The sequence below is a fragment of the Schistocerca nitens genome, chromosome 9 (genome assembly GCF_023898315.1).
Source record: "Schistocerca nitens isolate TAMUIC-IGC-003100 chromosome 9, iqSchNite1.1, whole genome shotgun sequence".
NCBI classification, from domain to species: Eukaryota; Metazoa; Arthropoda; class Insecta; order Orthoptera; family Acrididae; genus Schistocerca; species Schistocerca nitens.
In genome coordinates, this window is record NC_064622.1 from 288,915,391 (window position 1) to 288,941,968 (window position 26,578).

Below are 26,578 nucleotides of genomic sequence, written 5' to 3' on the forward strand. Positions count from 1 at the left end.
TCCTTGACAAATAACAGAAATAAGAAGTGGCAAATACTGTATGCAGGACCTTACAAAATCGTACATATGCCACACAACTGTAGCTATGTGCTAACACGTGGAGATGGGCAAGATAAAGGGCTTGTATCTATATAAGGATCTAAATGTTTATGCAATGAATTTTGTACAGTAGAGGTAGAAAATTTCATCTCTTTTATTTGTTAGTTCATATGTACTCAGTGAATCTGAATCATTTGACTGTAGTTGTAAGTTCTCATTGATTGTTGCATTATTCACAAACTGTTTTGTGCCAATTGTCTAGTGGATTGGTACAGATAAGTCTGCAATGGACAACTGGGTATAAGCTCTACTCATTTTTAGAGAGTTAATCACATATTATCTTGGAGAACAGAACTTATTATTGAGGATTAAGAAGTCAATGGGTAAAAGGAACCATATGTATGTACTGAAATTTCTTTGTTTATTAATTTCATTTCAAATGTAATTCTAGGTCTTTGAAACAGTGGATATAGATGCTATGTCAGATTTTAATTACGCGTAGTTGTAAATATTTAAGTTTCAGTCATGCTAATGAAAACAGAAAGAGACATTAATGAGATAAGTGGAGGAAATGATCATGTGTGTAATGCAGTGGAAATAGCAAACACCATGAATCATCTATGATGTTGTGATAGTAAACCATGTAGGATCATCCATTTGAATTGTGTCAAGCCATTTGAGCAAATATATCTGGGCCTCTGTTCTAAATTTAACTTCACAATAGGATCTACGATTTGCTACTTGAGTACAAAATAAGAACATGCTTGCCAGTTCAATAAAGATAAATGTAACTACAAAAATATGACTTGGTTTGAAAATAAAGTAGAAATATTGTAAAATCAGGCTGGAGGCTTGTTACGTCTTAATGATCAACTGATCACAAAATCTTGACATGGTGTGCTATAAGTAATAACAAGAAAATACAAATAAATAGGGACCTAGATGTTCATACACAAGATGTACTAAAAATGTGAACTGTGGAACATAACGTTGTTAAGTCATTGCAGCCAAACCTTCTAAGCTGACATGAACATTACAACAAAGTATGTTGGCAAAAGAAGTTATAAAGTGAACATTTATAGTATTGGTGACTGAATTAACTGTGGTTAGTGACAAGAGAATGTAATATTGAACATTAGCCATACTATGTACAAACTGTGTCAGACATCAGTATGCCCAGAAAAATGCGAGACGTTAAGATGGTGATATTATCACTGGGGGCAAAGTGGGGGGGGGGGGCGGGGGGGGGGGGGGGGGAATGTTGGGAGAACACAAGAGGCCCTCTCCTGGAACTGCAGAGTATGCAGTAGGAACATTTTGATTGGGAAACAGGCACAGTTGGAGGAAGAAAGGAAGGAATTGATACGGGTCAAGGAAGATAGGGGGGAGGAGGGTGGTTGGGAACTGGTAGCTGGAAGGAGGATAGGAAGAAAGAGAACGTGAACTGACAGTTTTATCACCAACATCAAAAACAGGTAACTACCACTGCCACAGTTAAGAGGAGAAGAGCCTCAGGTAGAATGAGGAGCAGGAAATGTGCAGCAGACTTCGAGGCCAAGAAGCCTAGGAATGTACAAAGTGTTAGGAAGAAGAAAGTGCTGCTGCTAGGTAGTAGCCATGGGCGAGGTGTAGGCCCTCAGTTACAGGAAAGTTTAGGGGCAGTGTACCAGGCCACCAGTATCTTCAAGCCAAATGCAGGGCTAAGTCATGTGATAGAGGACTTAGTGTCTTTATGTATGGACTTTACAAAAGAGGAGCATGCAGTGATAGTGGGTGGGGCGGAAAATAATTTGGACAGGGATGGGACATATGGCATAGGTGGTGACCTGGAGAAGATAGCATCCCTGACTCATGGCACCAACATACACTTTGTTGAGCTGTTCCAGCGTCATGATTGACCATGCTTTGAGGGAGCTGTGAGGTGAATCAATGTGGTTTAGGGATGGCTCTGAGGGTAGCCAACTTTGGTCATGTTTCTCTGGTGCCCGTCAGGACTACCAACAGATGGTGTTTCACTTGGCATGGCCTACACCTAAACAGGACTGGGAAGGGAAGATTGGAACAGCTGACTCATGAAAGTATAGGGGGTGGATCTCGGGCCACACAAGGTCAAATACCTGTTGACATGGGTAGGAAAAGTACGTCTTTTTTACACATTTTTACCATGAAAAAATAAACATAAAACTAAAAACAGCATTTTCTACCAAGGAGTGAAACTACAATAAATTGCCGAAAGAGATTAAAGAAATTGCAAAAATACACTTATTTAAAAAGGCAGCTAGAAAGTATCTGTTATGCAATACATTTTCTACACTGAAGGATTATTTAGATAAAACAGAGTAGGGGTTTGGTAAAAAATATGTTATACAAATAAATAATAATAATGATTATAAAACATCCAACATTCCACATAACACCTTCACACTATGAGTTTTTCCCTTCTTTTTTTCCTTTTTTAGAATGGTGACTGCAGGGAAATGGGCCAGTAATTTTCTATGTCTTCTGCATTACCTTTCCTAAACAAAGGTGCAACTTATGCCTGTTTTAACTGCTCTGGAAATGTCCCTGATGTGAAGGATTCATTTATTATATTTCTTAAGGGGCCCTGTGTAATCTCTATGCATTGTTTCAGAACACACTTTGGTACTTCATCATTATTTTTTAGTTGTTGAACAGTTTTATTGACTTCATTCTCTGTGGCTGGAAGTAACATCACTGTATTTAGTGCAACATTATTTACAGGTATTATATATGATTTGTGGAAACTTCTCTGCAATACTTAAAAAATGCTCATTTACATAGTCTGCTAAGTGTTGTGGATCATTTATGCATGATGCATTTATGCGAGATGGAACAGTGAAGACAGCAGAGGATCAAATAGGCAAAAAGACTCAGACAAGTAGAAATATATAATGCTATGACAGTTTTGAAACCAAATTTCAATGTGCTAAACAGTTCCAAGGACAGGTGTGCACTCTGATTAAAGAGAACTTTGTAGAAAGGAAAAGCAATTTTAGGAACATTAAGAGCTAGGATGGAAAGCCAGTAGCATGCATGGAAGCAAGGGCTGGAAGGTGGAAGCAATACACAGAAAAGCTACAGCATACAAAAGAGATTAACCTGAATATGATATTAAAAAATTTGGGTGGGAATTAGATCAGGATGAGATGAGACATACGATACTGTTATAATTACAATTCCACAGAAGACAATTGCTGGCAGGTGTGAATATTACCAGACTATCAATTTAGTAAGCCATGGCTGTGATACAGAAAGGTGGAAACTGGCAGAAGCTAGCCCTGAGGAAAAAACAAGGCAATATTGAACCTACAACTTATCTTACAAGAAAGACTGAAAAATGGCAAACCCATATTTATTTGCAAACCTGTATTTAAATCATCTGTAGATTTAAAGAAAGCTTTTGACAATGTTGACTGGGATACTATCTTCGGAATTCTGAAGGTAGCAGGTTGCAAAAGTTACCTACAATTTGTACAGAATACTGAATGCAGTTCTAAGAGTCACAGTACACGAAGACAAACAGTGGTTGAGAAGAGATTGAGACACAATTGTAACCTACACCCAATGTTATTCAATCAGTACAATGAGTACCAGTAAAAAAAATCAAGAAGAAAACTGGAAAGAGAGGTGAAGTTTGGTGAGAAAAAAAATACAATATTTCAGGTTTCATATTACATAATACTTGCGTCAGAGACAGCAATGAAGTAAGAAGAGCAGTTGCAAGGGATGTATATTGTCTTGAAAAAATGTTATAAAGTGAATATCAACAACAATATAAAAAGAATAGATTTCTATTCATCACGTAGGGAAGCTGCTGAGTCACAGACACACATAATGAAAAGAACTGCTCAACATTAAACTTTTGGATGAAACAGTCCTTCTAAAATAGAAAACACACACATATTCACACAAGTACAACTACCACACCCATGACCACTGTTGGGCCTCAGCACAAAAAGAGAATCGCCATGTGTGTGGAAGTTGTGCTTATACAAATGTGTGGTTTTTTTTCTGTTTCACATGAAGGCCTTTTTTCTCCAAAGCTAAAATATTTAGCAGTCTTCTTCATTTTGCCTGTCTACAATTCAATGCCTCCTGTGTGTGGACAGTGGCAATCTATCCTCTTCATATTGCTGTTATTCCATCAAGGACTTTCCATTGTTTGAATATCAACGAAAGTGATACGTGGTAAACTACATCTATACCTATACTCTGCAAACCACCATGAGGTGTGCACCAGAGGGTACGACCCACTGTTATCAGGGTTTGTTCCCATTCCATTCACATATGGAGCACAGAAAGAATGATTGCCTGAATGCCTTTGAGCATGCAGTAATTATTCTAATCTTATCCTCATGATCCCTATGTGAGTGGTACATAGGGGATTGTAGTATACACCTAGAATCATAATTTAATGATGATTCTTGAAACTTTGTTAATAGACTTTCTCGGGATAGTTTACATTTATCTTCGAGAGTCTTCCGGTTCAGCTCCTTCAGTATCACTGTGACATTCTGCCATGGATCAAACAAACCTGTGACCATTCTTGCTGCCCTTCTCTGTATGTGTTCAATATCCCCTGTTAGCCCTATTTGGTAAGGGTCCCACACACCTAAGCAATAACTTTGATGTGATCAAAAGCCTTAGCATATGACCAGTATTTCTTAGGGTTTTGTGAAATTATATAATTTGACAAGATTCTGCTGAGGTAATAATATGAACTATAATTAAATAAGACAGTGCTGAGGGACATAGATTAGGAAATAGGACACTAAAAAGTAGTAACTGAGGTTTGCTGTTTGGGGAGCAAAATAACATATGACTGTCAAAGTAGAGAGGATATAAAATGCAAACTGATAATAGCCAGAAAAACATTCTTAAAGATAAGAGAAATTTGTTAACACTGAATATAAATTTAAATGTTGAGGGTCTTCTCTAAAGGTGTTTGTCTCAAGAGTAGCTATGTGCTGAAGTGAAATGTGAACAATAAACAGTTCAGACTATAAGACCATTCTGATATGTGGTGCTACAGAAGCATTTTGAAGACTAGATAGTAGATCAGACAACTAATGAGGAGGTAGTGAACTAAACTGAGAAAAAAAGAAATTTAGAACACAATATGACTAAAAGCAGGGATCTGTTGATAGTCAAAGCCTGAAGCATCGAGTACTTGTTAATTTAACAATGGAAAGAGGTGAAGAGTTGGGGTAAAAACAGTGGAGGAAGATCAACGCTAGACTTCAGAAAGCAAATTCAAATGTATCTGGCCTGCAGTAGTTACAGAGCGATGAAGAAGCTTGCACAGGATAGAGAAGAGTGAAGAACTGCAGCAAACCAGTCTTTGATCTAAAGACAATAAGAAGAAGCCTTGTGACATTCCATTGTTACAAAACCACAAGGGACCAGCTGCACTGAACGGTTTCACCAGATTCCCTTAAGCTGTTACTTTTCACATTTTCTGAAGGGTCTCCACAGCTATTGTAACAGTCCTGTAGTATGTGGTATATAAGTCCTCACTGTGGTTTGCCACTAAAAGTAAACCTCACTCCATGGTGCTGCCCATTTTCCACAACTTGTACGACAGACTGGACTTCCACCAAGAGAATGGAAATGGAATACAAAAAGCTTCCAAATTCTTCAATGAGGTACATAAGATACTTTGGGATGAAAAATTTTCACAAGCTTCTAAGATCAGCCTGCACAAGGCATACCTCTTATCTATCAAGTAGAAGAAGCAGCAGTTACTGTGCTGAATAGTTCTGTCATTCTCGTCCACAGAAAATGAATGAGATAAAATTAGGAATGAAGATAGCTGACAGCAAATAAGATTAGAAAGAAGAATGCTGGAGATCCTTGAACAGATGTGATTGCAGTAGTATAGTTATGTGCAGGTAAGAGCTCTCCACAGGGTTATATGTATTTACTGTGGCCAAAAATGGGAGAAGCTGACCCTCACAGATCTCATCATTTGTTTTGCCAACTCGCATAAGATACATGGTGCAACACCTGTGGCAGGGTGAGGAAAGTTGGAGGAGGCTTATTTACAACTGTATGATCATTTTGATAGCTGTCAAGTCAAATAAACCTAAGCAAAGTACCAACTTAGCTGGCATGATATATGGAACAGTTCTACAGGTACACTCAAAAGAGAAAGGAATATCTATAATGTAGAAAAGACAAGAAAGGAGAGACAAGAGGCTTTCCAGCTTTCCAATAGCTTAAGTGTAAAAACCATTCAGGAGCACCAGGCCCCATAATTTCTTTGTTCCTTTTTATCATTCTGTATTTAACATGCAACAAGATTTTATGTCTAACATCACTTCATACTCTTGCTGTACACTATACACATAATGACACACTTTACCTCAACAAAGTCATAGTAGCAGTCACCCATCTCTTCCATTTCTATGTCAATGAAGACAAGCTGTAGAATGCTTCCCCTGCTTGTTGATATCTTCCAGGTACATAACGAAACATCATGGTAGTTTTGTGGATAATTAGGAGAAGTAAATGATCCTGAAGGGCTTGTCATAATTCCACCACATCCTGAAAGAAGATAATACATTTTACGGAATGGAACTTTTCAAATCATATCCCATTATGAGTTACTGAGGGTTATAGCTCTTAGCAAATATCCACATCAGTCTGTGACGGTCCAATAAAGGTTCTCCCTATATTCTGGACCTGAAGAATTTTTTTTTCTGAACACAGTTATGAACTATTATCTTCACATATTTATTTTTACTCTTGGCTCTTAAGTCTGGACTCAGGAGAAACTTTTGGCTGAAGTGTGGCTGTCATGATCTATGAGAAAACAATATTTCAGTACAGGAGAAAATACGGTGACAGCTAAAATATATCATTTGTTTTGTTATGTTTCAATTACCTGGTGAAAATGAGTAATGCAGTACTTCCTGTACCGTTACTAGTGATGCTTCATTCGTACAAGCAGTGTCACCTTTAACCAGGTGATAGTAAAGAAATATCCATTTCAGAAAATTATTGAATCAAAAAACATACAGAAATACCAGAAATGCTGGTCAGGGCTTTTCTTCAGGAGAAACACCTTGAAGTGCTTCCAACCTCACCAGGCAAGTTCTCTTTCCTCCTTGAGGAAGGTACCTTTCGTTAAAAAGGCTAGCAGTGCTCCGTATGATTTAAAGTGTTTCTGTTAGAAATAATGAGAAACATACCCATGACAGTCAGTACTGTCCAGTATTTCTTTCTCTTTGTGAACATTTAAAACATTTGTTCTTGCTGTATATAATTTGTAACTCAGCATGATGGACAATAATTTGTAACTTGGCATGAAGCACAAAGCACGTCTTGTTGTTATCACTAATGGAGACTGGCTAGCAGAGGCTGTTAGAGCTTACTACCTGAGCTGTTTTTCCCATAATTGTCCTGTTAATTTATAAAGCTATTACCACGCAGGATGAAACTGTTCTCTCAATTTACAGCCATAGCACTTAAAATAAAGAAATTAAATGAATGGTGAAAGATCTCTGTGTGGACAATAGTATGGTCTTTACTCTGCAATATTAATAATGAAATAAATGTGGTTCATGCTAACAAAATCGCTGACATACTCTTCATTAAAAATACTTACAAGAAAAACAGTTAAAATGCATTTACACACATGTACAAACAGATGCGTGCACAGATGTGTAGTGCAAGGCAAGATAATAAACAAAAATATTATTCTATCAGTGAATGATCTACCACACAGTGAGTGCATTAAAACCTTGTTTCTTAAAGGTACATGGAAGATTTCTGACAATGTACATAGTTTTAGTAAACCCAACCATACTTTTCTGATCATCAGCTAAGACAATCTGAAAGACTCACTTAATCATTTCTTTGTCAGTTTACAGGAAAACTCCACCAGCCTGAGGCCCAGCATGTGAAACAAGATTGTATTCCTAAAGCCATATTGCTCAGCATATACAATCAACTCCTCACTTACGGCAATTACCGTAAGAGTGTTTAACTTTTAATACTCAGTTCTTCAAATATCATCACAAAACTGTACATAGAACAGTTCTTTATACTATTTATTTTGCTGTTTTTATATCACCAAATACAAATATGCAATAAAGAATTTATTTACTCACAATAGATAATGAATAAAAGACTTGAAATAAATTAAAGGCACATTTTACCAATGCAGATCTTCTTTAAAAAAGAACAAAAAATAGTTATGACCGACACATCTTTCACAAAATAAGAATCCACTCCTACTTTTGATTCAGAAAACCAATGTTTCTTTTCAGATAGCTTCTAACAACAGGTCTGTATAAACAGTGTTTTTCTTTCTAATTTGATACTCTGGCTCTTAATTTGTTCACTTTTTGGTGAAATCAGTTCAGAAGAATGAATAAAAGTTCTAAAAATAGCAACCACAAGATACTCTTCAATTTCAGAATAAGGAACATTCAAGTCACTGTATGACAATAGCCAGAATCTCCTCATTTTCACATCTAATACAGGATGATTTTAAAGTACTTTACAGCTTTACTTACATACAGAATTATTATTGAAAAGGCTTATACATGTAGTAGAGATGTCACCTTGCAAAATACCGCAAGTTTTGTCTCATACATTCACTTTCACTTTGTTGTTGTTGTTGTGGTCTTCAGTCCTGAGACTGGTTTGATGCAGCTCTCCATGCTACTCTATCTTGTGCAAGCTTCTTCATTTCCCAGTACCTACTGCAACCTACATCCTTCTGAATCTGCTTAGTGTATGCATCTCTTGGTCTCCCCCTACGATTTTTACCCTCCACGCTGCCCTCCAATACTAAATTGGTGATCCCTTGATGCCTCAGAACATGTCCTACCAACCGATCCCTTCTTCTGGTCAAGTTGTGCCACAAACTCCTCTTCTCCCCAATCCTATTCAGTACCTCCTCATTAGTTATGTGATCTACCCATCTAATCTTCAGCATTCTTCTGTAGCACCACATTTCAAAAGCTTTCGAAGTGATCCGAAAGTGAAACATGGACGATAAATAGTTTGGACAAGAAGAGAATTTCTATTCTCTTCTTGTCCAAACCATTTATCGTCCATTTCTATTCTCTTCTTGTCCAAACTATTTATCGTCCATGTTTCACTTCCATACATGGCTACACTCCATACAAATACTTTCAGAAAGGACTTCCTGACACTTAAATCTATACTCGATGTTAACAAATTTCTCTTCTTCAGAAACGATTTCCTTGCCATTGCCAGTCTACATTTTATATCCTCTCTACTTCGACCATCATCAGTTATTTTGCTCCCAAAATAGCAAAACTCTTTTACTACTTCAAGTGTCTCATTTCCTAATCTAATACCCTCAACATCACCTGACTTAATTCGACTACATTCCATTATCCTCGTTTTGCTTTTGTTGATGTTCATCTTATATCCTCCCTTCAAGACACCATCCATTCCGTTCAACTGCTCTTCCAAGTCCTTTGCTGTCTCTGACAGAATTACAATGTCATCGGCGAACCTCAAAGTTTTAATTTCTTCTCCATGGATTTTAATACCTACTCCGAATTTTTCTTTTGTTTCCTTTACTGCTTGCTCAATATACAGAATGAATAACATCGGGGAGAGGCTACAACCCTGTCTTACTCCCTTCCCAACCACTGCTTGCCTTTCATGTCCCTCGACTCTTATAACTGCCATCTGGTTTCTGTACAAATTGTAAATAGCCTTTCGCTCCCTGTATTTTACCCCTGCCACCTTTAGAATTTGAAAGAGAATATTCCAGTCAACATTGTCAAAAGCTTTCTCTAAGTCTACAAATGCTAGAAATGTAGGTTGGCCTTTCCTTAATCTTTCTTCTAAGATAAGTCGTAAGGTCAGTATTGCCTCACGTGTTCCAACATTTCTACGGAATCCAAACTGATCTTCCCCGAGGTCGGCTTCTACTAGTTTTTCCATTCGTCTGTAAAGAATTTGTGTTAGTATTTTGCAGCTGTGGCTTATTAAACTGATTGTTCGGTAATTCTCACATCTGTCAACACCTGCTTTCTTTGGGATTGGAATTGTTATATTCTTCTTGAAGTCTGAGGGTATTTCGCCTGTTTCATACATCTTGCTCAACAGATGGTAGAGTTTTGTCAGGACTGGCTCTCCCAAGGCCGTCAGTAGTTCCAATGGAATGTTGTCTACTCCAGGGGCCTTGTTTCGACTCAGGTCTTTCAGTGCTCTGTCAAACTCTTCACGCAGTATCGTATCTCCCATTTCATCTTCATCTACATCCTCTTCCATTTCCATAATATTGTCCTCAAGTACATCGCCCTTGTATAGACCCTCTATATACTCCTTCCACCTTTCTGCTTTCCCTTCTTTGCTTAGAACTGGGTTTCCATCTGAACTCATGATATTCATACAAGTGGTTCTCTTATCTCCAAAGGTCTCTTTAATTTTCCTGTAGGCAGTATCTATCTTACCCCTAGTGAGATAAGCCTCTACATCCTTACATTTGTCCTCTAGGCATCCCTGCTTAGCCATTTTGCACTTCCTGTCGATCTTATTTTTGAGACGTTTGTATTCCTTTTTGCCTGCTTCATTTACTGCATTTTTATATTTTCTCCTTTCATCAATTAAATTCAATATTTCTTCTGTTACCCAAGGATTTCTACTAGCCCTCATCTTTTTACCTACTTGATCCTCTGCTGCCTTCACTATTTCATCCATCAAAGCTACCCATTCTTCTTCTACTGTATTTCTTTCACCCATTCCTGTCAATTGTTCCCTTATGCTCTCCCTGAAACTCTGTACAACCTCTGGTTCTTTCAGTTTATCCAGGTCCCATCTCCTTAAATTCCCACCTTTTTGCAGTTTCTTCAGTTTTAATCTACAGGTCATAACCAATAGATTGTGGTCAGAGTCCACATCTGCCCCTGGAAATGTCTTACAATTTAAAACCTGGTTCCTAAATCTCTGTCTTACCATTATATAATCTATCTGATACATTTTAGTATCTCCAGGGTTCTTCCATGTATACAACCTTCTATCATGATTCTTAAACCAAGTGTTAACTTTCACTTTAACTGATAAGAAATGTTGATTCGTCACAAAAAACCATGTGAGTAAGCAATGTGTCATCTTCCTCAATCTGACATAACATTTCTGCACAAAATGCATTCTGTTTCTCTTTTTCTGTGAGGGCACATAGCAATGTCAATCTGTGTGGCTTCACATTCAATCTTTTTCTTAGCACTCTCCAGACAGTTGATAGAAGAACTCCAAGCTATGGCAACACACTGATTTCCTGGCGCTGTGAACAAAATTCTTTCTCACCTACTCTTTCTCACCCACGTAACAACGGCCTTGGAGACTTGCAAGCAACCTGGAGATTCGTTATGATGGGTGTTACAATCAGTTTAAATGAAATTCTGAAGCCAAGAGTAGAGCTGCTAGGTTCCTTATGGTACTCAGTGTGAGATTTATGTTGAACCTTTGTTGCCGACTTTGTTTCTTCCATCTAAGACATGTAACGAGCACATTCAGGCCCTGTGAAATTTGCCATTTTAGTTTTCAAGATTCTGTCTTTCCTAGTGGCAGTATTTGATATTACAACAATAAGTGAATGGAACTTGAAGTATTTTACTACAAGTTGGGGCCTTACCCTCAAGTCTATGTAACCTCAATAAAATTTTTGTACGTAACTGAAGCTTCTTTTAGAATCAACATATATATAGGTAAGGGTTTCAGGTACCCCTCATCAGGTCCTGAAATGAGAACTGTGCTCCCCACTATTCACGCTACCACTCGCGCAGTGGTATTTCATGGCCCACCCAACCTATGTGATATCCTTGTCTGTCCCTATTCCAGCTCTGCTCTCACCCTCTTGCCTCTTGGCTCATATTCCTGCAATAGACCATGCAGGACCTGTTTCAAACATTCTCCTGCCACCATCTACTGCAGTCCAGTCACTGGTATCTCCTACCCCACTAATGGCAGGGTTAACTATGAAAGCAGTCCTATGATCTACCAACGTAGCTGCAATCACTGTGCATTCTACATGGGCATGTCAACCAACATCCTGTTGGTCCAAAAGAATGGCAACTGCCGAACTACAGCCAAGACGCAACTGGATCACCTAGCTGCTGAACATGAGACCCAAAGTAATATGCTTCACTTTAATCACTGCTTCACAATCTGTGTCATCTGGATTCTTCCTACAGACACCAGCTTTTCTGAATTACACAGATCAGAAGTCTCCCTACAACACATACTTCCTTCCTGGCCTCAACCTCCATTAGTACCTATATTCCACCTGCCTATACCCCTCCCAGCTCCCATTCTAGTACAACCATGCCTTCTATCCCGCTAATGTACCCAAATATTTCTTTCCTCTTCTCTACTTCTTTTCTTTCATATATCCTTTTCTACTCCCACTTTGACCCCTGGCCCCATCTGGCCTCACAGTACAGCAACCCAATGCTGCACCAGAGGCCCTATCCTGTAACCACCACTTCCACTGGTTCCCACAGGCAGCATCTGCCTCCATCCCTACCCTGCTATTCCACCGCTTCCCTGCCCCACAACTGATCCTTACCCTCACTACACAGCGTAAGTAGATTGCTGCTCACATCAGACGCAACTGCAGTCAGATCTTAGTGCCTGGAGACAGTGGCCATGTATGCATATTTCTTGTGTCAACATGTGTGAGTTTTATTTTCTGAAGAAGGACTTTGTTCAAAAGTTGAAATATTTCTAGCATTCTTTTTCAATGAGCTGGTCTGTGACACAGCGCCTCCTGTATGTGGCATTTAGAAGTCTACGCTTTCCATATTATTGCTATATCTTTGTCACTTCTGTTTCATTCTTTAATCTCCAATTTTATTTCACAATAATTACCATCAAAACCAAGTTATGAAGCAAGGGCTTATCCCACAGCTACATTAACACAGATAAAGCCTTCAAGTAATGTTTGGTACAAATGAGTTAACATGTTTTGCACAGCAAAAGGGATAGTTTAAAGTGTTGTATTGTCAAACAATTAATGACATCACCTTGAAATATGTTAGCAGTTTCTGATGAAAGATATTGGTGGAAAATGGATTGTTATTGTAGATGAGTCCCAGAATGACATCATTCATCATATTATTTTAAAACTCAACAATAATGGAGAGAACCCACAGGCCAAAGACTGTGCATGTCTTAAACAAAAATTTGAAAGACTTTTAGAAGGAAGTGTCCAAAAGAATTTCAAATTAACATTACTATTGCTTCTAATGCTTTAATTTTTTAATAAAATCAACAGATTTTCGAGTGAGAGTTAAAATCAGTAAATTTACATTAATCAATATATATCTCATTTCTTCTCTTGCCACAGACTCATAAATCCTTTTCCCTTGTCTTTTCTACAGCCTCCTCACAATTTAGCAAGATCCATCAATCTTTCTCATTTGTATTGGCATGTTTGTTGATTTTACTTATGGAGAGCAGAGGACCTTTTCTTTATCTTTTGTACCACTGTTGAACTTAGCACATGTTTAAACTTTCATGTAGTTCAAACTGAAATTTCTTTATAAACTGATGAATGAATTATTATAATATATTTGGGTACATCCCAAAACTGACACTGAGAAAGTAGAAATGGCATTAGCTGCAATCAACTAGTAACAAATTTAAAAAATTAAAAAGAGGCTTATAAATCTCAGCAAAAAATAGCATTAAATATAGAAAGCTTGAACAATTTTGTTAAGACTGCTGCATGACTATAGCAGTATGATCATAAGGTTTGGAGGTGGTTCCCCCTCCCTCCCCCCCCCCCCCCCTCCATATGATGCAACTTGTGAGATGGCTATGTAAGACTCATTGTCCACTTAACTCCATTTGTCCAGTGGCAAACTCTAAGGCTTCACTTTAATCACTGCTTCACAATCTGTGTCATCTGGATTCTTCCTACAGACACCAGCTTTTCTGAATTACACAGGTCACATATATCGCAATGAAAATAATCAGTTTTTGAAAATATAATGTAATTGGACAAATAAAAAAAGGAGACAACATACACATAGGTTAAAGTAAACTCTTGATATACATTTTCTCCTGCCACTGCTTGATGAGTAGATTTTTTTATCTATCTTGTTAGATTAGATCACATATCATTACTTGCTCTTATCACCACAATATTACCAGAGATATCACATTCAAATTAACTCATTCATGACTTACAACCACTCACCTGTTGCTGTGCCATCCCATGTGATACGGAAACCTTTCCTCTGAATACTATAGTCTGTTACAAAGCGTATAAACATGAGATGGCTGTGTGATGGGATTGTCCTTGGTATAGCTGTACCACAAAATTTGCCCACTAATGGTGAAAGGGCATTGCCTCCATTTCTGCAAGTACATGAGCAGAAAATGGTCAATATTAAAACTTCAATAACACAGCAAGAACCATATTATGTATTCAGCAAAACAGCACAACATGAAACGAACAGTACTCCAGATTAAACAATACACTTCTAAGGAAGCAATAGGGCATGTACAAATATTATATACTGCCACTATTAGCAACAAGTGTACAAATGGCAACAACTGCTAAAGCTGTTTAGTTATTTCTTTGGTCATGAAAAATAATCCGTCATTGCTAATCTCGAGGTCCTGAAGCAAATGCAGTATGGCTGAAATATTACAATTATCTGGCTCTGTTTATCCATTTCAGTAACCACTAGATTGCTTTTCCATTAAGTATCACTGATAAGAATAAAGAAGGGAAATCAAAAGAAAGTTGTTTCAGTAATCTGAGTGCACTTGGAAAAGTAATTAAGTGAATGTAGCAGTGTGATCTGAATGGTGTTGTTACTTGTTGAAAGTTAAAGTGTGCAGTTTCAAAGCTAAAATTTTATTAAAGATTGGAATGGTAAATAAGTAGTAATTAATAGGACAAGTTCTAACACCAAAGAAGGTAACAAAGAGTTCACAATTATGAAGAAACACAATTTCACAAATTTACCCTGTGCAACTGTTAGTACATGAAAGATAACAATCCTGATGAATACTTTATTATGAACAAATGTGAATAAGCTCCTCACCAGCTAGCAATAGTCTGCAATCTTCAACAATAAAAGTATTACAGGTGACACAATAACAGACAGTTAATTGACTTTAGACTCTGCTGGCACATGATTAGCATGTGAAGTATGTATGTTGATCCCAGGTTTTGAGATTCAGAGACTCAATGATTTGAGACAAAACTGTTAATAGCAAAGCTATGGCAAGGTTTAGCACTGTTCATGTGTCTCACCAAAGACCTAAAATGGACTTTCAGTACGGTTATACTCCGAAGCAATTCGAAGTCCTACACCACAGTCTCTTTTTGTCAGTATCCAGCAGTTCTGTTTGGAGACACAGGCTGAAATTTATATGTGCACCTTCCTTTGCCTTTTCAATGGCTTGATAAACAATGAATGCCATGTGCACTGAAATATTTAATGGCCTTATAAATATTTTATGTATTTTTCCCCACAAAGACAGTTTGTAGTTTCTGATTTCATACAACTCACCCACTTCTCAGCAAAAATCTTAATAATGGATCACCACCAACATCCCCAAACTTAACCAAGTAGTGTTGTCTGGCATCAAACAGACGGCAGAGCAACTCCAGTTTTCTCGAAAAGTGTTTGACATGCTGCCCCACTGCAGATTGTTAAAGAAAGTAAAAGCACATGGAATAGGTTCCCACATATACAAGTGGCTCAAAGACCTCTTAAGCAATAGAACCCAGTATATTGTCCTTGATTGTAAATGTTCATCAGAGACAGGAGACTCATCAGGAGTGCGCAAGGAAACTGTGATGGGACTGCTATTATTTTATATATACATACTTTCCTTTTGCTAATGATGCTGTGGTGTATGGGAAGGTCTCAAAGTTGAGTGACTGCTGGAAGATATAAAATGACTTAGACAAAATTTCTAGATTATATGATGAATGACATCTAGCTCTGAGTGTACAAAAATGTAGGTTAATGTGGATTTGTAGGAGAAATACACCCATAACTTTCAGATACACCATTAGCAGTGTCCTACTTGACACAGTCACATAGTTTAAGTATCTGGACATAACACTGTAAAGCAACATGAAATGGAATGAGCATGTGAGGATTGGAAGGTGAATAGTCAACATCGGTTTATTGGGAGGATTTTGGGGAAGTGCAGTTCATTTGTAAAGGAGGCTGCATACAGTATGCTAGTGTGACCTTTCCTTGAGCACTGCTAAAGTGTCTAGGATCCGCACCAGGTCAGATTAAGGGAGGACATGAAAGCAATCCAGATGCGAGTTGCTATATTTGTTACCAGTACCTTTGAACAACACACAAGTATCACAGAGATGCTTCGGGAACTCAAATGTGACTCTCTAGAAGCAAGATGATATTCTTTTCAAGGAACACTACTGAGAAATTTTAGAGAAGTGGAATTTGAAGCTGGCTGCTGAATTATTCTACTACTGGCAACATACATTTCACATAAGGAACATGAAGATAAGGTACAAGAATACAAGAGATTAGCATTCATTTGGAGGCATACAGAAGTCGCTTTTCCTTCATCCTATCTACGAGTGGAAAGGAAATGACTAGTAGTGGTACAGAGCATCTACCGACACACACTGTGTAGTGGATTGCGGAGTAGATGTAGATGAAGGAATGACTCAATTTACATTAGTGTACTAAATAATGCATATGTGAATATGTAAGGAAGGAATATCAGAGCAAATGAAGGGCTTGCTGCAAAAACCAGATAAGTCCATTTCTGGTCAAAAATGAGATGTTATCGGCATGAGATATAACATCAGAACGTGCGTCTTTTGGTGCAAGAACCAGACTTTTGCGAACTGATCTGAATGAGATATGCATGGTTGCGTTTGGTGGAAGAAACAGATTAGTCCTGGACTTCCCTGGTTCTTGCACCAGTAGGTGGCAGCACTAGCGTGGCAGGCTGTTGTGTTGTTTACATGGCTGCATGTGAAGTTGAAGTTGAAGTTGTTCAGATTGTGCATTTATCTGTAGTGTATATTGTGTTTAAGACATGTCTCCCGATGATTCATGCAATGATGTAGTGAATATGAACATGTAACAAAGAAAAGAAAAGGTGATTCTAGTAAATGGGAAAGAAACAGAGACAAACTGAAAAGGCTACGTGGTGAGTTGTATGTCACACGTAGTGGCAAGGTTATTCCAGCTCGTGAAACTGGGCCTGCATGCAACTCCAAAAGAAAATGTTTAGATGTACTCGATACGAAGGAAAAACAGGAAATGCTGACAAAGTTTAACTCACTTTCAACAAAAGAAGCACAGGATGCATTTTTGTGTGCATTGACTACACCAAAGCAAGTTGACCGGCGAAGGCCTAGAAAAGGTGAAGATTCACAAGTTCGTAACTTGACATACACTTACACGGTATGTATTTATGTAATAACATGCAGTGAAGTAATATTAGCCCAAAATAATATGTATTTTTAAAATGAGGAAGCCGAATTTATTCCCGAAAGTTTTTGAAATAACATTTTATGTCTTTCCAGGTTCAGCTTAAAACCCAACAACATGCAATATGCAAAAAAGCTTTTTGCAGCCTTTATGGGATAAAGGAGGCATGGGTTGAACGTTTGGCTTCATTTGCATCCAAAAATATTGGTCCATCCACAGATCGTAGAGGAAAACATGAAAACAGGCCTAACGGAGCGAGTGATAACGACTTAGAAAATGTTATACATCACATACAACAGTTTCCAGCACGAACACATAAAACAGTTTCCAGCACGAACACTGCACTACAGTAGAGCAGATAATACCAAGAAAGTATTTTTATCTCCAGAATTGAATGTAAAGAGAATTTATGAGTTATGTTTAGAACAGCATGAGGCAGATGTTTTTAAGGCCTTAAAACCATGTGAAAAAGTGCAAAACTGTAGGGTAACATATGACTATTATTATAGATGTTTTTAAGCTAATTTCAGTATTTCATTTGGACACCAAAAAAGTGACACTTGTGAGAAGTGTGATTCCTTAACGAAATTAACAGTAGAAAGTATTTTTATCTCCAGAATTGAATGTAAAGAGAATTTATGAGTTATGTTTGGAACAGCATGAGGCAGACGTTTTTAAGGCCATAAAACCAGGTGAAAAAGTGCAAAACTGTAGGGTAACATATGACTATTATTATAGATGTTTTTAAGCTAATTTCAGTATTTCATTTGGACACCAAAAAAGTGACACTTGTGAGAAGTGTGATTCCTTAACGAAATTAACAGAAGATTGTACTGATGATTTGGAACACAGAAGAGAGCTTGAAATTGAGAAGGAAGTACATTAGGGAAAGAGTGAAGTATTCTATGAACGACTTAGGGAAGAAACTAAATGGGCTAGGGAAAATAAAGCTGTTGCATGTTTAGCATCCGATTACCAGCAAAATTTGCCACTTCCAGTACTTCCTTCAACAGACGTATTTTGTCTGAGAGATATGTGGATGTAAAACTTTAATATACACTGTTGCAGCAGTGGAAAGGCTCACATGTTCATGTACGCAGACTGTGATGGCAAAAAGGGTCCTGTTGAAGTTATTTCCTGCTTAGATTGGTACCTTAAACATGTCATTCCCCCTAATAAAACTGAAATTGTATTATTTTCAGATAACTGTGCTGCCAAAAACAAAAACAAGGCACTTCTACAGTATCTCTTCAGTCTTGCACATACTAACAAATTTCAGAACATTTCACATTACTTTCCAGAGCTTGGGACATTCATTTTTGCCTTGTGATAGCGACTTTGGGAACATTGAAAAGAGGAAAAGGGTTGTAACTAGACTGCACCTTCCTGAAGAGTGGCACTCACTTGTTAGAAAAACATCTAAATTTTTTACTGTTGTTCCTGTGAAACAAAACATGTTCAAAAGTTACAAAGACTACTTTAAACAGTTCTTTAAAACAAATATGTAAACAAAACACAATGAGCTTTTCAAAATTCCACAGTATAAAATATTGCAGTACAGTTATGCTCACAAATACATATTTAAAGCCAGCCAGAATCAACACATGACTGTTATGTCAGAGTTTGCACCACTAAAGAAGGCAATAAAAGGTGACATTACCTGTATGGTGGTCCTTTACCTCTTAAAAGGCACAAATATGATGATGTCATGAAATTGATTAGAAAGTACATTCATATTGCAGATATGGGTTTCTATGAAAAACTTTTACCCTCTGCAGGAAATTATGATGGTGAACACAGACGAAATGAAATAGAGTAAGAATATTTTAAAATGACCATGAAGTGACCATGAAGTACTTTATATGTAAATCATGTAGGTCAACAAAATGTTCTGAGGCTGTAGATTTTATATTTAGTTAATGATAATATCCTTAAAAAATTTACATCAGGACAGGATAGTTTATGTTATAAGCCACGCAAAACTATGTATAATTTTTCTGACAAAAGATACTGTAAAATGTCTGGTAATTAATAAAAAGTAAATTATGATTCATTATTTGTTGTTATTTTGTTTTCATGTTATTTATGTCTGATTTTGCATGCAGTATTTGAGATTTTAGAGTCTTTGGTGCAAAAACCAGGTAAGTCCAAATATTTATAATTGCATTTTTGATTTATTTATGCGTATACTTTTAATTTCAAAATTTTATATATTGCACATAAAATACAGGGCTATAAGTCAGTAACATTGTCTTATATAATTTCTCAAAAATACACACCTTCTGTAGATGTCAAACTTTGTTTTTCAGTTTTCTCAGAACGTGTATTTTGTGACTTGCCTGGTTTGCAGCAAACCCTTCACAAAGTAAGACTCATTTTAAAAATCAGCAAAAGGTGTTCGATGGAAATGATTCAACGGTATATGCAACTGTGCTTGGATTCGGACGTGGATGTTGGAGACAAATACAAAGAATTACCGAAGATGATAAATGAGAGCAAATCATGCTATAAAGATGATAATGGAAAATTTTAATATGAAATTGATAGAAAACTTAATGACAAACATTCAGTGGGACATAGTTGTGATCAAGATAGAGAGCAATTAAGAATTTAAGATGAGTTGGGGAAGGAAGTTTCACATTACCAAAATTATTCTTGGCAGTTGTAGAGAGACATTTCAGATCCCTAATCTGGGAAAACAAAGAAGGAATAATTGTTAATGGAACATACACTCAAGCACCAAAGAAACTGATATAGGGATGAGTATTCAAATACAGAGATATGTAAACAGGAGAATATGGTGCTATGGTCGGCAATGTCTTTATGAGACAGCAGGTGTCGGGCACAGTTGTTAGATCAGTTACTGCTGCTACAATGGCAGGTTCACATGATTTAAGTGAGTTTGAATGTGATATAGTCAGCACACGAGGCATGAGGGATGGGACACAGCATCTCCCAGGTAGTGATGAAGTGGTGATTTTCCTGTATCACCATTTCACAAGTGTATCTTGAATACCAGGAAATTGGTAAAACATCAAATTTCCAATATTGCTGTGGCCAGAGAAAGATCCTACAAGAAAAGGACAAACGACAACTGAAGAGAATCATTCAATGCAACAGAAGTGCAATCCTTCCACAAATTGCTGCAGATTTCAATGTTGAGTCATCTACAAGTGTCAGTGTGCAAACCATTCAACGAAACATCATCAATATGGGCTTTCGGAGCCTGAGGCCCACTAGTGTACCTTTCATGACTGCACGATGCAAAGCTTTATGCCTTGCCTGGGCCCATCAACACTGACATTGGACTGTTGATGACTGGAAACATGTTGCCTGGTTGGACGAGTCTCGTTTCAAATTGCATCGAACGGACGCATGTGTACGGGTATGGAGACAATCTCATGAACCCATGCGAATGGACAGTTTGTTGCTGGTCATTCCCACATAGAATGCGTCACAGTGATGGCAGGTCAGTTGGTAAATCACGTGGGTGCTTTCACACGTGGCTCTGCCTTTGATCGTGTACACCTTCCGGGTTACAGGACTGGAGTAGGTGGTGGTGGGAGGGTGCATGGGACACGTTTTACACCGGGGGCGGTTACAAGGGTAGGAGCCAGAGGGTGGTTTGGGGATTTCTTAGGGATGAACTAAGAGGTTACGAAGGTTAGGTGGACGGCGGAAAGACACTGTTGGTGGAGTGGGGAGGATTTCATGAAGGATGGATCTCATTTCAGGGCAGGATTTGAGGAAGTCGTATCCCTGCTGGAGAGCCACATTCAGAGTCTGATCCAGTCCCGGAAAGTATCCTGTCACAAGTGGGGCACTTTTGTGTTTCTTCTGTGGGAGGTTCTGGGTTTGAGAGGATGAGGAAGTGCCTCTGGTTATTTGCTTCTGTACCAGGTCGGGAGGGTAGTTGCGGGATGCGAAAGCTGTTGTCAGGTTGTTGGTGTAATGGTTCAGGGATTCCGGACTGGAGCAGATTCGTTTGCCATGAAGACCTAGGCTGTAGGGAAGGGACCGTTTGATGTGGAATGGGTGGCAGCTGTCATAATGGAGGTACTGTTGCTTGTTGGTGGGTTTGATGTGGACGGACGTGTGAAGCTGGCCATTGGACAGGTGGAGGTCAACATCAAGGAAAGTGGCATGGGATTTGGAGTAGGACCAGGTGAATCTGATGGAACCAAAGGAGTTGAGGTTGGAGAGGAAAATCTGGAGTTCTTCTTCACTGTGAGTCCAGATCATGAAGACGTCATCAATAAATCTGTACCAAACTTTGGGTTGGCAGGCTTGGGTAACCAAGAAGGCTTCCTCTAAGTGACCCATGAATAGGTTGGCGTACGAGGGGGCCATCCTGGTACCCATGGCTGTTCCCTTTAATTGTTGGTATGTCTGGCCTTCAAAAGTGAAGAAGTTGTGGGTCAGGATGAAGCTGGCTAAGGTAATGAGGAAAGAGGTTTTAGGTAGGGTGGCAGGTGATCGGCGTGAAAGGAAGTGCTCCATCGCAGCGAGGCCCTGGACGTGTGGGATATTTGTGTATAAGGAAGTGGCATCAATGGTTACAAGGATGGTTTCCGGGGGTAACGGATTGGGTAAGGATTCCAGGCGTTCGAGAAAGTGGTTGGTGTCTTTGATGAAGGATGGGAGACTGCATGTAATGGGTTGAAGGTGTTGATCTACGTAGGCAGAGATACGTTCTGTGGGGGCTTGGTAACCAGCTACAATGGGGCGGCCAGGATGATTGGGTTTGTGAATTTTAGGAAGAAGGTACAAGGTAGGGGTGCGGGGTGTCGGTGGGGTCAGGAGGTTGATGGAGTCAGGTGAAAGGTTTTGTAGGGGGCCTAAGGTTCTGAGGATTCCTTGAAGCTCCGCCTGGACATCAGGAATGGGATTACCTTGGCAAACTTTGTATGTGGTGTTGTCTGAAAGCTGACGCAGTCCCTCAGCCACATACTACCGATGATCAAGTACCACGGTCGTGGAACCCTTGTCCGCCGGAAGAATGACGATGGACCGGTCAGCCTTCAGATCACGGATAGCCTGGGCTTCAGCAGTGGTGATGTTGGGAGTAGGATTAAGGTTTTTTAAGAAGGATTGAGAGGCAAGGCCGGAAGTCAGAAATTCCTGGAAGGTTTGGAGAGGGTGATTTTGAGGAAGAGGAGGCGGGTCCCGCTGTGACGGAGGACGGAACTGTTCCAGGCAGACAGTGTTTGTTGGTAATGAGGATCACCCTGTGGCTAAACATGCCTTGGTGCACGGCCAGCACATCTTGGCACAGTGTTACACCGTCCGGGTTATCTGGATACTTCCCACTAACACCAACCTATCCGAACTCCGGAGATGGGAACTTGCTCTTCAATATATCCTCTCTTCCCGTTATCCACCAGGCCTCAATCTCCGCTAATTTCAAGTTGCCGCCACTCATACCTCACCTGTCATTCAACAACATCTTTGCCTCTGCACTTCCGCCTCGACTGACATCTCTGCCCAAACTCTTTGTCTTTAAATATGTCTGCTTGTGTCTGTATATGTGTGGATGGATATGTGTGTGTGTGCGAGTGTATACCCGTCCTTTTTTCCCCCTAAGGTAAGTCTTTCCGCTCCCGGGATTGGAATGTAAGATCAGTAAGTCACATCATCTTTGTTTTTAGATATAAATATATGAAGTGATGGGCACACACGTAGAAAAAAGAGAAGCGACACAAGGTAAAGTGAATGAAGAATAACACAATTTCGCACACGCAGAACATTTACTAATGATGCACTTTTACCATCCTTATATCATCATCATTTTATTATTATTATTATACAACTGGCGACCTAAGTGCCACGACTTCAGAGCACAGGTTGCAAGTACAGTTTGTTAACTATTATTATAGTAAGAAATTTCTACGACAATGTTATTAGTCATAAAAACTAATTGTCTGCATTTTCTGCTTGCTTGAATCACAACTGGGAGCAAGTAAAGCAAAAAGGCAAAAATTGAGGAGAAATTTTTGAAAAGAAATGAGAGTTGGTCCCAGGTGATGTAAAATTTTCCATAATAAACTGTTTTGTTTGGCACAGCAAAGGTAGGACAGCTACGCAAGTTGCTTGCATGGTTATGCTTGGTAGCACGTCTTTTGATGCAGATTGAAACATTTTCCTCATTATTCCTTTCTTGAATTTCTTTGTGAAAAATTTACAGGAATTTTTCAATGTGATATGCATTGTCAGTAAAACATAAAAAACTGCAACACAATAGTTTGCGTGTCATAGTAAAAGTAAAATGGGCTTCAACACAGTGTAAATTACAATTATCAAGAGTAATAATTAGCATATGAAATTTTTCCATTTTTTGTGAAATTTTAATTTTCACATATTCATACAACATGGTGGAAAAATACATGTCCATTGTTGATAGCAACAGCGAAAACACAATTAGCCAAGATGGCATAGAAATGCGGGATTGAACAATTGAAGTTCAGGTGCCATGTATACCTAGCACAGAAAGTTTAAGTAGGTCAGAGATAAGTGTCGCAGATGTGACAAATGATAGTGACACTCCACAGCAGAATAACTTTGATGATACAATGTTTACAATTCATGAGACAATGTAGGCATCTCTCAGAGTGACATACTGCTCATGAATGAAACACTGGAGAGCACTACAAATATGAATCTTGACAACACATACGAAGACCACTTGTTCACAAAACAAACATTAATTTTGAAAGTACAGCTGACAACAACCACAGTAGTACAACTGACGCACGGCTATGGCAGTGATATGAAACAAGATATGAATACCAAGATTGATAATTTGACACAAGATATGAAGACCTAAAAACAGCAACAAAACATGGTTACACAAGATCTAAATACAATGAAACAGGAACAAAAACAAGTATTCAAGGATTTGCAAGACATGGTCTGACAGAAGTTCGATGACTTAGCCAAAAATTTTCGAACTGAAAACTGAATGATATGAAAAAACAAAGCAAAACATGAAGTACTTTCTGAAGTTAACAGCAATGTTACGGAGTTAAAACAGAAGGTAGATCCTTTAACGACCATCATGATCTAGTAGAGCAACAGATAAAGAAAATCACAGATGCAAACACAACTATTGAAGCCACACATACCACTTGTGGTCGACAGTAAAAAAGGTAAGCACTGTCATTAACAAACTAACGAAGACTATGGAGGTGTGCCTCTAGCTGTTGAAGAGCTTACTTTAAGGGTAGCAACATTAGAAGTTGACTCAGCGTGTGCTAAGAAGGAGAGAGAGAAGATCAATGAAAATCTAAGTGATATCATTAGTCAAGCTGAAGCAGGTATGTTAGATAAGAGTAATACCATTGCAGAGAAGTTAGTAACCAATTGTAAATTATACACAGATCTAGTAGAAAAAGGTATTTACAAAAAAGAAAATGAAATAGTGAATAAGGTAAACATTAACCTACAAGCCATGGAAGAAAGGATCCGCAATCTTTCAGAAGAAACTATTATCAGGTTACCTTCCATTCAGAAAAGTGGGTGCACTCAGCGACTGTTATGTGACTTATAGAGTGCAGCAATCAGTCGTCCTTTTTTAGATTTTACTACGCAAATCCAAATTTTGGCTAGTAGTTAGCCATTCTCAATGCACTATTTTCTATACTCAATGCATGTTAGTCCCTGTTCTTAGGGCGTCAGTAACAGTTCTTTGAAATTTCAAAGACATATTAAAATTTTTGAAAAATCATTTACCATTGAACATTGGAGAAAAATTAGTCACAACCAGAGCATGACACAGAATATTTTCTGGCAGTGCTTGATTCCATCGACTTAATCTGTGAGGAAAGATCTGTACCAAAAAGAGCAACAGAAAATCAAGCACAACAACAACATAGTTATGTAAATCAGTGAAATGTGTTCTAAACACACAGCAGGGATGGTACACACAACAGCAAAGTTATATACCCAGAGGTAACGAATATGTTAATGGGGATGGAAAAAACAAACGATTTAAAAGAAATTTGCAAAACAACAGGAGTAATTTCAAAGCATGATCGAATTACGATTCACCATCACAAGGCCATATGCTGAATAAAAACAGAAACAGTCAGACGCAGCAGTGGCCATCATGCAGCAACAATGCCATGCCTTATGCTGTACAGCAGCCGACTTTAGGGCAGCAAAGTAATGGCACGGCAGTTTTTGCTAATAACAACACAAACACTAGCAAAGGAATCTCGTGAGCAGCCAACAACACAAACTGGCCAAGTGCCCACACTGTGCAACTAACTGAAATTACTCCAGGTAACGAATTAAGCCACACTACACCGTCAGAAAACCTAAACCAGTCATAGTTAAACCCCAGGCTACTGACCTCTCTGAGAGTGGGGACAACGGAAAATTACAAACATGTTTCATAAGATTTGACAAACAAGGTGACATCAAGGATGATCTGTATCAGCTTGAGTTAGATTCAACGAATAATATCCAGAAAGAAGAAGTAGAAGCAATCTTCAGGTGAAAATGTTTAATATTGACACACAGTTAATTTTAGATACAGGTTTAACTCCCAACCTAGTATTAAATCCATTCTCCTGCGAATTGAAGAAGAGACGCAAATTTCCAACATTTCATGTCCAAAATTGCAAGGTGCAAACTGCTACAGGCAGTAAGACTGAACTGGTGAAACATCAGGCACTTATTCCATTACAAATTGAAATTTTACAGTGAAGTGTAATTTTCTTATAATAGACAAACTTATAGTTAATTGTATTATTGGCACAGACACATTTAGAACATACAAAACACAGATTGACATAGGTAATGGTAAATGCCACTTTTATGTAAAGAATCAGATTTTTTCTATTGATTTAGTCAAAACACATAATAAAAGTAACAAAACAAACCAGAGTCAAATGTAATAGTATAATTTTATTTTCCAGCTGTATATTTCACAAACAAATATGATTCTGAACAAGAAGCAAACACTGATGTTAGTTACGAAATGGTGGAGAAGAAACTAAGTGAATCACAGATACAAAATGATATGCAATGACAAGAACTTTCGCACTTGTTATTTAAGTATTCAAATTTTTCAGTAAGGA

At 38.3% G+C, this 26,578-nt stretch overlaps 1 protein-coding gene across 1 annotated transcript in view; it reads right to left on the reverse strand.

Annotated features, from left to right (window-relative positions):
* Positions 1–26,578, reverse strand: part of LOC126202937 (cubilin-like) — a 771,281-nt gene that overhangs the window by 496,804 nt on the left and 247,899 nt on the right. Inside the window, exons 25-26 of the mRNA XM_049937033.1 lie at positions 14,255–14,415; positions 6,425–6,606 (exon numbers count right to left, since the gene is read on the reverse strand). Coding sequence (XP_049792990.1) covers positions 6,425–6,606; positions 14,255–14,415 — 343 coding nt within the window. The remainder of the gene's footprint in view (positions 1–6,424; positions 6,607–14,254; positions 14,416–26,578) is intronic.